The sequence below is a fragment of the Sinohyriopsis cumingii genome, chromosome 18 (assembly GCF_028554795.1).
Source record: "Sinohyriopsis cumingii isolate HCF-2022 chromosome 18, ASM2855479v2, whole genome shotgun sequence".
NCBI lineage: Eukaryota > Metazoa > Mollusca > Bivalvia > Unionida > Unionidae > Sinohyriopsis > Sinohyriopsis cumingii.
This window is the reverse complement of record NC_142978.1, coordinates 99,911,756-99,926,387: the sequence shown is the minus strand read 5'-3', so window position 1 is coordinate 99,926,387 and position 14,632 is coordinate 99,911,756. Positions and strand designations below refer to the sequence as shown.

The following is a 14,632-nucleotide window of genomic DNA, read 5'->3' as shown; positions in this document are numbered from 1 at the left end:
GCAAGTTGTGGGACACCATTCAAATCATTCGAAAATTACATGTCGGAAATTGTATCCAACTGAAAGTTTATTTTAAAAAATATAAACCTGTATACTTGACATAAAACTCTTCAATCCACTGCAGCAGCATCTCATCAACACAACCCATCTCCTGCACATGTACGATCTATTCTTTTGGTACATGAATATATTTTTAGCTTTCTCATACCATGAAAAAACGTTAGAGACAACACACCACCTGAAGCGGAAACTGCAAGGACAAAAGTCAGAAGTTTTCAAATCTGCACCAGTCTTGCTAATTCTCACACTTCTGACGCCCATCTTATAGTCAGTCCATCCAGGATTGCGATCAAAGTACGCCAGAGTTTTATCCATGTTAATGATCATATTGTTGGCGAAATGATCTATTCATCACGCGATTTTATTTTGCTCCGAATCTTCTGGATGATGCTGGGTCATCGATGTTCGCGCACGAAGCATTATATTGTAAACTTTAAAAACTGTTCCATTGTTTCACTTTATTTTAAAAAATGTCATGAATACTGGTGAAAAGAAACCAAAGTTAGCTTCCATATCTCGGCCGTCTTTGTTTATTTGAAGCTAAAATATAAAAATCGGCACAAGTAAAAGAATCCAAGTTGGCTTCTGAGGTCAGCTTGCTTTGCAATAAAATAACCTATGTAGTGATATCCTTTAAAAACAAAATAAGTCAGCTTCCGAGTCCAAAGTCGGCTTGCTTTGTGATAAAAAATAACCTTTGTCTTTGATGTCCTGATGGTAAGTTTAAAGAAGTTTACTGTTGGCTGCCAGCTGCATTTATTTACCACCAGGGCTTCTGTGTGCTTGGCTTTTTTTGTAGTAATTATTACAAAGGTGCACTGATGTCTGCGGATAAACAGTAATGATACTTTTGTAACCCGCGCCGGCGAAAAGATTGTCACTTGCACTCAGGTGAATGTGTTTTTAAATAATGATTATTATTTGCGAGATACTGTCATACAGAAGACCTGAATATAAATTATTCTTGGCTATTTTGAACCTAACACCGTGCCATGCGTGAATGGCAGTTGTCTTCAATATATCGGTTGATTATTTCCCTCTCGTTTGTGAATTCATCGACATCTGTGCACAAAGCACTATATTGCGTCAAAATTTGTTCCATTGTTTCAATTTATTTTCAAAATTCCCGTGAATATAATTGAAAAGGAACCCAAGTTTGCTTCCATATCTCGGCCGTCTTTGTATATTAAACAAACAAAAAAAACCCCAAAAAGTCGGCTCACATCACAAAATCCTGTTAGCTTCCGATGTCGGCTTGCTTTGCAATAAAATAACCTTTGTATTCATATCCTTTACCAAAAAAAAAAAAAAAAGTAACCTGAGATCTGAGATCGGCTTGCTTTGTAATAAAAATCACATTTTGTCTTTGATGTCCTGTCGGTAGGTTCAAAGAAGGAGTTAACTGATTGCTGCCAGTCATGTTTATTCACCACCTGGGCTTCAAATGATCATTTTTATTTGCGACATACTGTCATACAGTAGACCTGGATATAATTCAATCTTGATTATTTTGCACCCAACACCGTGTCATGCGTGAATGGCATCTTCAAGATATTGGTCGACTATTTCCCTCTTGTTTGCGATTTTGTTGGCTCCAGTTTTCAGTCGGATAACATGTTCAAACTTTGGAGCACAACCACACACAATTGCTTCTCAATGTTCATGTGAACAACGTGGTGTGTGGTATCAGACATAATTGATACACGCTACAGTATGGAATCCTACGCTTACGGATTTCGTGGAAATATTTTATTCTTAAATGCTCATTTTGAAAAAAGGAATAAATGATAACAACACAAGGTTAGTTTCTTTCTTTTTATTATCAATTCAACGTTTTATTTATCTATTTTATTGCAACGTGCAGTGGGGTGGAGGGAAGCACAAATGCAATACAATTTTATTTAGTTTCTTAAGTCTTGGGACACATGACCAAAATGAAAAAATGTTTCATCATAAGTTCTGGGGCAGGAAAAAAAAAATTATTTTATCGTGTCCCAACATATGCGGTAAATATGGTACTGTGCAACTGGACAGTACTGGGAGTTAACTGTAGGGAATAACTTTGAATGTCCCTAATTTTCCATTACTTACTGTGTAACTGGGTAGTACTGGGAGTTAATTGAGGGGAATAACTTTGAAAGTCCCTAATTTTCCATTACTTACTGTGTAACTGGACAGTACTGGGAGTTAATTGTAGGGAATAACTTTGAAAGTCCCTAATTTTCCATTACTTACTGTGTAACTGGACAGTACTGGGAGTTAACTGTAGGGAACAACTTTTGAACGTCCCTAATTTTCCATTACTTACTGTGTAACTGGACAGTACTGGGAGTTAATTGTAGGGAATAACTTTTGAAAGTCCCTAATTTTCCATTACTTACTGTGTAACTGGACAGTACTGGGAGTCAGTTGTAGCACAACTCTGCATCAAACTGCTCTTCCTTATGTCAAATCCTGATAAACTTGTAGAGCTGTGAATAAATTAAAATGAAAACAAGTAATCAAAAAAAGAATCAAGATGTTTTCCAAATCTGTATAAGGCATTTACAAAGAGAAAGAGAAAGTGTGCAAATAAAAGTCATCAAAAATATGTAAACTTTGCCGTGTATAGATTCCAAGTTCATTTTAGACTGTGCAATTGTTGTGTGATTGACTCTATGGTGCGAGAAAGGAGAAAGTTTCCCCCATGGTACACACAGGCTCCATACAAAAAAAATCAGAAATTAAAGATAAAGATCATTATGATTAGACTGACAACCGAGTTCACCCCAAGATGGCTTAAAGTTTACTAATTTCCAGAGAAACATAAGATGATGAATTTAATTGGCTGATGGATACATTTTATTGATTTTAGCTTGGGCAAAATAGACCACACATGGGCAAAAATCCATGTAATGAAGAGAAGGTGAAATCTTCAGCAATAACACTGATCCATTTATTTCCATTGTACTATACAGAGAGAAAAAATTGGACTCAAATATCCCAAATAAATCCTAGAGAGGAACTGTTACACAATCTGAGGTGAGGAATTCAAATGCCAGTATGGAAGGATCATGATAGGTGAGGAATTCAAATGCCAGTATGGAAGGATCATGATAGGTGAGGAATTCAAATGCCAGTATGGAAGGATCATGATAGGTGAGGAATTCAAATGCCAGTATAGAAGGATCATGATAGGTGAGGAATTAAAATGCCAGTATCGAAGGATCATGATAGGTGAGGAATTCAAATACCAGCATGGAAGGATCATGATAGGTGAGGCTGACAAAGATACAAATTTGAATTTTCTAAATAAACAATTAACAGGTAAGGGTATCTGTGATCCCTTTCTTTCTAAATAACCCTACTGTTTGCCATGGTAAGAGCCATTTGGCTCCACTTTATCCACTGATGGGAAGAAAAAAAACAAATTGATATATTACTCAGAATCCATTAGTTTAAAGTCACTACAGAGTGATTTATTTTAGTAATGATTCAGCCCATATCCCCAATCCCAATTCCTGGCTAATTTCAAGTCATCATTGCATGGTCATTTTTTTGGCTTGGTTAGCAACCAATGCAAACTTACCTAACTCTGTGGACTTTACTCTGTAACCTGACCCCTCCAAGTGCACACAGGAAGCCTGTCATGTTGGCCCACTCATTTAACTGGTCCTTCATTGGAAAATAATGCAGAAAATATTTCTTACAATTTAAATATATTATTACCATATTTAATTAAGTATTATATACATACAACAAAAAGCAGCACAGACCCAGATTTGATGCCGTGTAACGCTTATGATTTCAGGAAAAAGCATAGATCCTTGTCATCTGGTACATAATAAAATGGCATGTTTTAGTTTATGCTGTCCACTAGTAAACAAATTAAGGAATTTAAAAGATGAGCACATTTTTCTGTGAATTTGTCTTATTTGTTTTGTTTGTACCTACCAACTAGCTATAAGTTATCAAATGTACCAGTTAGCATGATTATCCATGCATGTCCTCTTCACATGCAAATATGTTCGCTGAACTGGCTGCTACATGACAGTCAGTGGTTGTACCTTTGCAGTGGATATCACTTAAATATATGTAATTATGATATAAAATCTTTGAAACCTGCCTTAAAATGCTAATTAATACCCAATTCACACCTGTGGGTTGAGTATGCTTTGGAAAATATCTAATTTTTACCTGTAAATTCACTGTATACTGCAAATAAACATCCCTATTTTTGGACAGATATGGTGCAATTTCTAACCTCAATGCAAAATCACAACTAAGAACAAAATTCAAACAGCAGAGTGACTACAAAGCCATATGATTCTGTCTCCCATGCATCATGTAAAGTGTCATTTTCAGATACAAATGTGCAATTTAAACTTCAGTTGATGTTTGATTGAGTCTGGTATGTACTAATCATGTAATTTATTTGTCACGATTTATATGCTGCTGATTTAAATAATCAGTAAATAGTGTCTAAACCAAGTTTTTCTCCTGATGAATGAATACATAATACACACAAATTGATTTGCTACTTCTTTTTTGAAAAGTCATGAAAACTGGTAGCTGGCCTTTAGTGCAAGATATCAACAGACACTGCTATTCAGTCTGTATCAATTTCGTATTTTGTTTTAAAATGCTGAATTTCCAAGAAAAGAGAATTGAGAAATTCTATTATTATACAGACATCTCACTGGAAAAGTAATGCTTAAGCTGCAATACTACAGTGAAACCCTTCAAAATCAAACCCAGTTATACTAAAATCTCACTGGAAAAGTAATGCCTAAACTGCAATACTACAGCAAAACCCTTCAAAATCAAATCCAGTTATACTAAAATCTCACTGGAAAAGTAATGCCTAAGCTGCAATACTACAGCAAAACCCTTATAAATCAAACCCAGTTATACTAAAATCTCACTGGAAAAGTAATGCCCAAGCTGCAATACTACAGTGAAACCCTTCAAAATCAAACCCAGTTGTACTAAAATCTCACTGGAAAAGTAATGCTTAAACTGCAATACTACAGCGAAACCCTTCAAAATCAAACCCAGTTATACTAAAATCTCACTGGAAAAGTAATGCTTAAGCTGCAATACTACAGCAAAACCCTTCAAAATCAAACCCAATTATACTAAAATCTCACTGGAAAAGTAATGCCTAAACTGCAATACTACAGCGAAACCCTTCAAAATCAAACCCAGTTATACTAAAATCTCACTGGAAAAGTAATGCCTAAGCTGCAATACTACAGTGAAACCCTTCAAAATCAAACCCCGTTATACTAAAATCTCACTGGAAAAGTAATGCCTAAACTGCAATACTACAGCGAAACCCTTCAAAATCAAACCCAGTTATACTAAAATCTCACTGGAAAAGTAATGCTTAAGCTGCAATACTACAGCGAAACCCTTCAAAATCAAACCCAGTTATACTAAAATCTCACTGGAAAAGTAATGCCTAAACTGCAATACTACAGCGAAACCCTTCAAAATCAAACCCAGTTATACTAAAATCTCACTGGAAAAGTATTGCCTAAGCTGCAATACTAAAGCAAAACCCTTCAAAATCAAACCCAGTTATACTAAAATCTCACTGGAAAAGTAATGCCTAAACTGCAATACTACAGCAAAACCCTTCAAAATCAAACCCAGTTATACTAAAATCTCACTGGAAAGGTAATGCCTAAACTGCAATACTACAGCGAAACCCTTCAAAATCAAACCCAGTTATACTAAAATCTCACTGGAAAAGTAATGCCTAAACTGCAATACTACAGCAAAACCCTTCAAAATCAAACCCCGTTATACTAAAATCTCACTGGAAAAGTAATGCCTAAACATCAATACTACAGTGAAACCCTTCAAAATCAAACCCAGTTATACTAAAATCTCACTGGAAAAGTAATGCTTAAGCTCCAATACTACAGCAAAACCCTTCAAAATCAAACCCCGTTATACTAAAATCTCACTGGAAAAGTAATGCTTAAGCTGCAATACTACAGCAAAACCCTTCAAAATCAAACCCAGTTATACTAAAATCTCACTGGAAAAGTAATGGTTAAGCTGCAATACTACAGCAAAACCCTTCAAAATCAAACCCAGTTATACTAAAATCTCACTGGAGAAGTAATGCTTAAGCTGCAATACTACAGCAAAACCCTTCAAAATCAAACCCAGTTATACTAAAATCTCACTGGAAAAGTAATGCTTAAGCTGCAATACTACAGCAAAACCCTTCAAAATCAAACCCCGTTATACTAAAATCTCACTGGAAAAGTAATGCTTAAACTGCAATACTACAGTGAAACCCTTCAAAATCAAACCCAGTTATACTAAAATCTCACTGGAAAAGTAATGCTTAAACTGCAATACTACAGCAAAACCCTTCAAAATCAAACCCAGTTATACTAAAATCTCACTGGAAAAGTAATGCTTAAGCTGCAATACTACAGCAAAACCCTTCAAAATCAAACCCAATTATACTAAAATCTCACTGGAAAAGTAATGCCTAAACATCAATACTACAGTGAAACCCTTCAAAATCAAACCCCGTTATACTAAAATCTCACTGGAAAAGTAATGCCTAAACTGCAATACTACAGTGAAACCCTTCAAAATCAAACCCCGTTATACTAAAATCTCACTGGAAAAGTAATGCCTAAACATCAATACTACAGTGAAACCCTTCAAAATCAAACCCCGTTATACTAAAATCTCACTGGAAAAGTAATGCCTAAACTGCAATACTACAGTGAAACCCTTCAAAATCAAACCCCGTTATACTAAAATCTCACTGGAAAAGTAATGCCTAAGCTGCAATACTACAGTGAAACCCTTCAAAATCAAACCCCGTTTATACTAAAATCTCACTGGAAAAGTAATGCTTAAACTGCAATACTACAGCGAAACCCTTCAAAATCAAACCCAGTTATACTAAAATCTCACTGGAAAAGTAATGCTTAAGCTGCAATACTACAGCAAAACCCTTCAAAATCAAACCCAGTTATACTAAAATCTCACTGGAAAAGTAATGCCTAAACTGCAATACTACAGCAAAACCCTTCAAAATCAAACCCCGTTATACTAAAATCTCACTGGAAAAGTAATGCCTAAGCTGCAATACTACAGTGAAACCCTTCAAAATCAAACCCAGTTATACTAAAATCTCACTGGAAAAGTAATGCCTAAACTGCAATACTACAGCAAAACCCTTCAAAATCAAACCCCGTAATACTAAAATCTCACTGGAAAAGTAATGCCTAAACTGCAATACTACAGTGAAACCCTTCAAAATCAAACCCCTTTATACTAAAATCTCACTGGAAAAGTAATGCCTAAACATCAATACTACAGTGAAACCCTTCAAAATCAAACCCAGTTATACTAAAATCTCACTGGAAAAGTAATGCCTAAACTGCAATACTACAGCGAAACCCTTCAAAATCAAACCCAGTTATACTAAAATCTCACTGGAAAAGTAATGCCTAAACTGCAATACTACAGCAAAACCCTTATAAATCAAACCCCGTTATACTAAAATCTCACTGGAAAAGTAATGCCTAAACATCAATACTACAGTGAAACCCTTCAAAATCAAACCCAGTTATACTAAAATCTCACTGGAAAAGTAATGCTTAAGCTGCAATACTACAGCAAAACCTTTCAAAATCAAACCCCGTTATACTAAAATCTCACTGGAAAAGTAATGCTTAAGCTGCAATACTACAGCAAAACCCTTCAAAATCAAACCCAGTTATACTAAAATCTCACTGGAAAAGTAATGCTTAAGCTGCAATACTACAGCAAAACCCTTCAAAATCAAACCCCGTTATACTAAAATCTCACTGGAAAAGTAATGCTTAAGCTGCAATACTACAGCAAAACCCTTCAAAATCAAACCCAGTTATACTAAAATCTCACTGGAAAAGTAATGCTTAAGCTGCAATACTACAGCAAAACCCTTCAAAATCAAACCCAGTTATACTAAAATCTCACTGGAAAAGTAATGCTTAAACTGCAATACTACAGTGAAACCCTTCAAAATCAAACCCAGTTATACTAAAATCTCACTGGAAAAGTAATGCTTAAACTGCAATACTACAGCAAAACCCTTCAAAATCAAACCCAGTTATACTAAAATCTCACTGGAAAAGTAATGCTTAAGCTGCAATACTACAGCAAAACCCTTCAAAATCAAACCCAATTATACTAAAATCCCACTGGAAAAGTAATGCCTAAACATCAATACTACAGTGAAACCCTTCAAAATCAAACCCCGTTATACTAAAATCTCACTGGAAAAGTAATGCCTAAACTGCAATACTACAGTGAAACCCTTCAAAATCAAACCCCGTTATACTAAAATCTCACTCAAAAAGTAATGCCTAAACATCAATACTACAGTGAAACCCTTCAAAATCAAACCCCGTTATACTAAAATCTCACTGGAAAAGTAATGCCTAAACTGCAATACTACAGTGAAACCCTTCAAAATCAAACCCCGTTATACTAAAATCTCACTGGAAAAGTAATGCCTAAGCTGCAATACTACAGTGAAACCCTTCAAAATCAAACCCAGTTATACTAAAATCTCACTGGAAAAGTAATGCTTAAACTGCAATACTACAGCGAAACCCTTCAAAATCAAACCCAGTTATACTAAAATCTCACTGGAAAAGTAATGCTTAAGCTGCAATACTACAGCAAAACCCTTCAAAATCAAACCCAGTTATACTAAAATCTCACTGGAAAAGTAATGCCTAAACTGCAATACTACAGCGAAACCCTTCAAAATCAAACCCAGTTATACTAAAATCTCACTGAAAAAGTCATGCCTAAGCTGCAATACTACAGCAAAACCCTTCAAAATCAAACCCAGTTATACTAAAATCTCACTGGAAAAGTAATGCCTAAACTGCAATACTACAGCGAAACCCTTCAAAATCAAACCCAGTTATACTAAAATCTCACTGGAAAAGTAATGCCTAAGCTGCAATACTACAGTGAAACCCTTCAAAATCAAACCCCGTTATACTAAAATCTCACTGGAAAAGTAATGCCTAAACTGCAATACTACAGCGAAACCCTTCAAAATCAAACCCAGTTATACTAAAATCTCACTGGAAAAGTAATGCTTAAGCTGCAATACTACAGCGAAACCCTTCAAAATCAAACCCAGTTATACTAAAATCTCACTGGAAAAGTAATGCCTAAACTGCAATACTACAGCGAAACCCTTCAAAATCAAACCCAGTTATACTAAAATCTCACTGGAAAGGTAATGCCTAAACTGCAATACTACAGCAAAACCCTTTAAAATCAAACCCATTTATACTAAAATCTCACTGGAAAAGTAATGCCTAAACTGCAATACTACAGCGAAACCCTTCAAAATCAAACCCAGTTATACTAAAATCTCACTGGAAAAGTAATGCCTAAACTGCAATACTACAGCAAAACCCTTCAAAGTCAAACCCCGTTATACTAAAATCTCACTGGAAAAGTAATGCCTAAACTGCAATACTACAGCGAAACCCTTCAAAATCAAACCCAGTTATACTAAAATCTCACTGGAAAAGTAATGCCTAAACTGCAATACTACAGCAAAACCCTTCAAAATCAAACCCCGTTATACTAAAATCTCACTGGAAAAGTAATGCCTAAACTGCAATACTACAGTGAAACCCTTCAAAATCAAACCCCGTTATACTAAAATCTCACTGGAAAAGTAATGCCTAAACATCAATACTACAGTGAAACCCTTCAAAATCAAACCCCGTTATACTAAAATCTCACTGGAAAAGTAATGCCTAAACTGCAATACTACAGCGAAACCCTTCAAAATCAAACCCAGTTATACTAAAATCTCACTGGAAAAGTAATGCCTAAACTGCAATACTACAGCGAAACCCTTCAAAATCAAACCCAGTTATACTAAAATCTCACTGGAAAAGTAATGCCTAAACTGCAATACTACAGCAAAACCCTTCAAAATCAAACCCCGTTATACTAAAATCTCACTGGAAAAGTAATGCCTAAACATCAATACTACAGTGAAACCCTTCAAAATCAAACCCAGTTATACTAAAATCTCACTGGAAAAGTAATGCTTAAGCTGCAATACTACAGCAAAACCCTTCAAAATCAAACCCCGTTATACTAAAATCTCACTGGAAAAGTAATGCTTAAGCTGCAATACTACAGCAAAACCCTTCAAAATCAAACCCAGTTATACTAAAATCTCACTGGAAAAGTAATGCTTAAGCTGCAATACTACAGTAAAACCCTTCAAAATCAAACCCCGTTATACTAAAATCTCACTGGAAAAGTAATGCTTAAGCTGCAATACTACAGTGAAACCCTTCAAAATCAAACCCAGTTATACTAAAATCTCACTCGAAAAGTAATGCTTAAACTGCAATACTACAGCGAAACCCTTCAAAATCAAACCCAGTTATACTAAAATCTCACTGGAAAAGTAATGCTCAAGCTGCAATACTACAGCAAAACCCTTCAAAATCAAACCCCGTTATACTAAAATCTCACTGGAAAAGTAATGCCTAAACTGCAATACTACAGTGAAACCCTTCAAAATCAAACCCAGTTATACTAAAATCTCACTGGAAAAGTAATGCTTAAACTGCAATACTACAGCAAAACCCTTCAAAATCAAACCCAGTTATACTAAAATCTCACTGGAAAAGTAATGCCTAAACTGCAATACTACAGCAAAACCCTTCAAAATCAAACCCAGTTATACTAAAATCTCACTGGAAAAGTAATGCCTAAACTGCAATACTACAGCAAAACCCTTCAAAACCAAACCCCGTTATACTAAAATCTCACTGGAAAAGTAATGCCTAAACTGCAATACTACAGTGAAACCCTTCAAAATCAAACCCCTTTATACTAAAATTTCACTGGAAAAGTAATGCCTAAACATCAATACTACAGTGAAACCCTTCAAAATCAAACCCAGTTATACTAAAATCTCACTGGAAAAGTAATGCCTAAACTGCAATACTACAGCGAAACCCTTCAAAATCAAACCCAGTTATACTAAAATCTCACTGGAAAAGTAATGCTTAAGCTGCAATACTACAGCGAAACCCTTCAAAATCAAACCCAGTTATACTAAAATCTCACTGGAAAAGTAATGCCTAAACTGCAATACTACAGCGAAACCCTTCAAAATCAAACCCAGTTATACTAAAATCTCACTGGAAAGGTAATGCCTAAACTGCAATACTACAGCAAAACCCTTTAAAATCAAACCCATTTATACTAAAATCTCACTGGAAAAGTAATGCCTAAACTGCAATACTACAGCGAAACCCTTCAAAATCAAACCCAGTTATACTAAAATCTCACTGGAAAAGTAATGCCTAAACTGCAATACTACAGCAAAACCCTTCAAAGTCAAACCCCGTTATACTAAAATCTCACTGGAAAAGTAATGCCTAAACTGCAATACTACAGCGAAACCCTTCAAAATCAAACCCAGTTATACTAAAATCTCACTGGAAAAGTAATGCCTAAACTGCAATACTACAGCAAAACCCTTCAAAATCAAACCCCGTTATACTAAAATCTCACTGGAAAAGTAATGCCTAAACTGCAATACTACAGTGAAACCCTTCAAAATCAAACCCCGTTATACTAAAATCTCACTGGAAAAGTAATGCCTAAACATCAATACTACAGTGAAACCCTTCAAAATCAAACCCCGTTATACTAAAATCTCACTGGAAAAGTAATGCCTAAACTGCAATACTACAGCGAAACCCTTCAAAATCAAACCCAGTTATACTAAAATCTCACTGGAAAAGTAATGCCTAAACTGCAATACTACAGCGAAACCCTTCAAAATCAAACCCAGTTATACTAAAATCTCACTGGAAAAGTAATGCCTAAACTGCAATACTACAGCAAAACCCTTCAAAATCAAACCCCGTTATACTAAAATCTCACTGGAAAAGTAATGCCTAAACATCAATACTACAGTGAAACCCTTCAAAATCAAACCCAGTTATACTAAAATCTCACTGGAAAAGTAATGCTTAAGCTGCAATACTACAGCAAAACCCTTCAAAATCAAACCCCGTTATACTAAAATCTCACTGGAAAAGTAATGCTTAAGCTGCAATACTACAGCAAAACCCTTCAAAATCAAACCCAGTTATACTAAAATCTCACTGGAAAAGTAATGCTTAAGCTGCAATACTACAGTAAAACCCTTCAAAATCAAACCCCGTTATACTAAAATCTCACTGGAAAAGTAATGCTTAAGCTGCAATACTACAGTGAAACCCTTCAAAATCAAACCCAGTTATACTAAAATCTCACTCGAAAAGTAATGCTTAAACTGCAATACTACAGCGAAACCCTTCAAAATCAAACCCAGTTATACTAAAATCTCACTGGAAAAGTAATGCTCAAGCTGCAATACTACAGCAAAACCCTTCAAAATCAAACCCCGTTATACTAAAATCTCACTGGAAAAGTAATGCCTAAACTGCAATACTACAGTGAAACCCTTCAAAATCAAACCCAGTTATACTAAAATCTCACTGGAAAAGTAATGCTTAAACTGCAATACTACAGCAAAACCCTTCAAAATCAAACCCAGTTATACTAAAATCTCACTGGAAAAGTAATGCCTAAACTGCAATACTACAGCAAAACCCTTCAAAATCAAACCCAGTTATACTAAAATCTCACTGGAAAAGTAATGCCTAAACTGCAATACTACAGCAAAACCCTTCAAAACCAAACCCCGTTATACTAAAATCTCACTGGAAAAGTAATGCCTAAACTGCAATACTACAGTGAAACCCTTCAAAATCAAACCCCTTTATACTAAAATTTCACTGGAAAAGTAATGCCTAAACATCAATACTACAGTGAAACCCTTCAAAATCAAACCCAGTTATACTAAAATCTCACTGGAAAAGTAATGCCTAAACTGCAATACTACAGCGAAACCCTTCAAAATCAAACCCAGTTATACTAAAATCTCACTGGAAAAGTAATGCCTAAACTGCAATACTACAGCGAAACCCTTCAAAATCAAACCCAGTTATACTAAAATCTCACTGGAAAAGTAATGCCTAAACTGCAATACTACAGCAAAACCCTTCAAAATCAAACCCCGTTATACTAAAATCTCACTGGAAAAGTAATGCCTAAACATCAATACTACAGTGAAACCCTTCAAAATCAAACCCAGTTATACTAAAATCTCACTGGAAAAGTAATGCTTAAGCTGCAATACTACAGCAAAACCCTTCAAAATCAAACCCAGTTATACTAAAATCTCACTGGAAAAGTAATGCTTAAGCTGCAATACTACAGCAAAACCCTTCAAAATCAAACCCAGTTATACTAAAATCTCACTGGAAAAGTAATGCTTAAGCTGCAATACTACAGCAAAACCCTTCAAAATCAAACCCCGTTATACTAAAATCTCACTGGAAAAGTAATGCTTAAGCTGCAATACTACAGCAAAACCCTTCAAAATCAAACCCAGTTATACTAAAATCTCACTGGAAAAGTAATGCTTAAGCTGCAATACTACAGCAAAACCCTTCAAAATCAAACCCCGTTATACTAAAATCTCACTGGAAAAGTAATGCTTAAACTGCAATACTACAGTGAAACCCTTCAAAATCAAACCCAGTTATACTAAAATCTCACTGGAAAAGTAATGCTTAAACTGCAATACTACAGCAAAACCCTTCAAAATCAAACCCAGTTATACTAAAATCTCACTGGAAAAGTAATGCTTAAGCTGCAATACTACAGCAAAACCCTTCAAAATCAAACCCAATTATACTAAAATCTCGCTGGAAAAGTAATGCCTAAACATCAATACTACAGTGAAACCCTTCAAAATCAAACCCAGTTATACTAAAATCTCACTGGAAAAGTAATGCCTAAACTGCAATACTACAGTGAAACCCTTCAAAATCAAACCCCGTTATACTAAAATCTCACTGGAAAAGTAATGCTTAAGCTGCAATACTACAGCGAAACCCTTCAAAATCAAACCCAGTTATACTAAAATCTCACTGGAAAAGTAATGCCTAAACTGCAATACTACAGCAAAACCCTTCAAAATCAAACCCAGTTATACTAAAATCTCACTGGAAAAGTAATGCTTAAACTGCAATACTACAGCAAAACCCTTCAAAATCAAACCCAGTTATACTAAAATCTCACTGGAAAAGTAATGCTTAAGCTGCAATACTACAGTGAAACCCTTCAAAATCAAACCCAGTTATACTAAAATCTCACTGGAAAAGTAATGCTTAAACTGCAATACTACAGCAAAACCCTTCAAAATCAAACCCAGTTATACTAAAATCTCACTGGAAAAGTAATGCTTAAGCTGCAATACTACAGCAAAACCCTTCAAAATCAAACCCCGTTATACTAAAATCTCACTGGAAAAGTAATGCTTAAACTGCAATACTACAGTGAAACCCTTCAAAATCAAACCCAGTTATACTAAAATCTCACTGGAAAAGTAATGCTTAAACTGCAATACTACAGCAAAACCCTTCAAAATCAAACCCAGTTATACTAA

At 35.2% G+C, this 14,632-nt stretch overlaps 1 protein-coding gene across 5 annotated transcripts in view; it reads right to left on the bottom strand.

The window, feature by feature from the left end:
- Nucleotides 1-14,632, bottom strand: part of LOC149777584 (neurofibromin-like) — a 295,420-nt gene that overhangs the window by 180,507 nt on the left and 100,281 nt on the right. For all 5 annotated transcript variants that reach the window (XR_016416190.1, XM_089942205.1, XM_089942202.1 and 2 more), the window contains exons 21-22: nucleotides 3,629-3,714; nucleotides 2,442-2,531 (exon numbers count right to left, since the gene is read on the bottom strand). Coding sequence is in view for 4 of the 5 variants with exons in the window: in XM_089942205.1 (XP_089798331.1) it covers nucleotides 2,442-2,531; nucleotides 3,629-3,714 (176 nt within the window). In the remaining variant the exon portion in view is untranslated. The remainder of the gene's footprint in view (nucleotides 1-2,441; nucleotides 2,532-3,628; nucleotides 3,715-14,632) is intronic.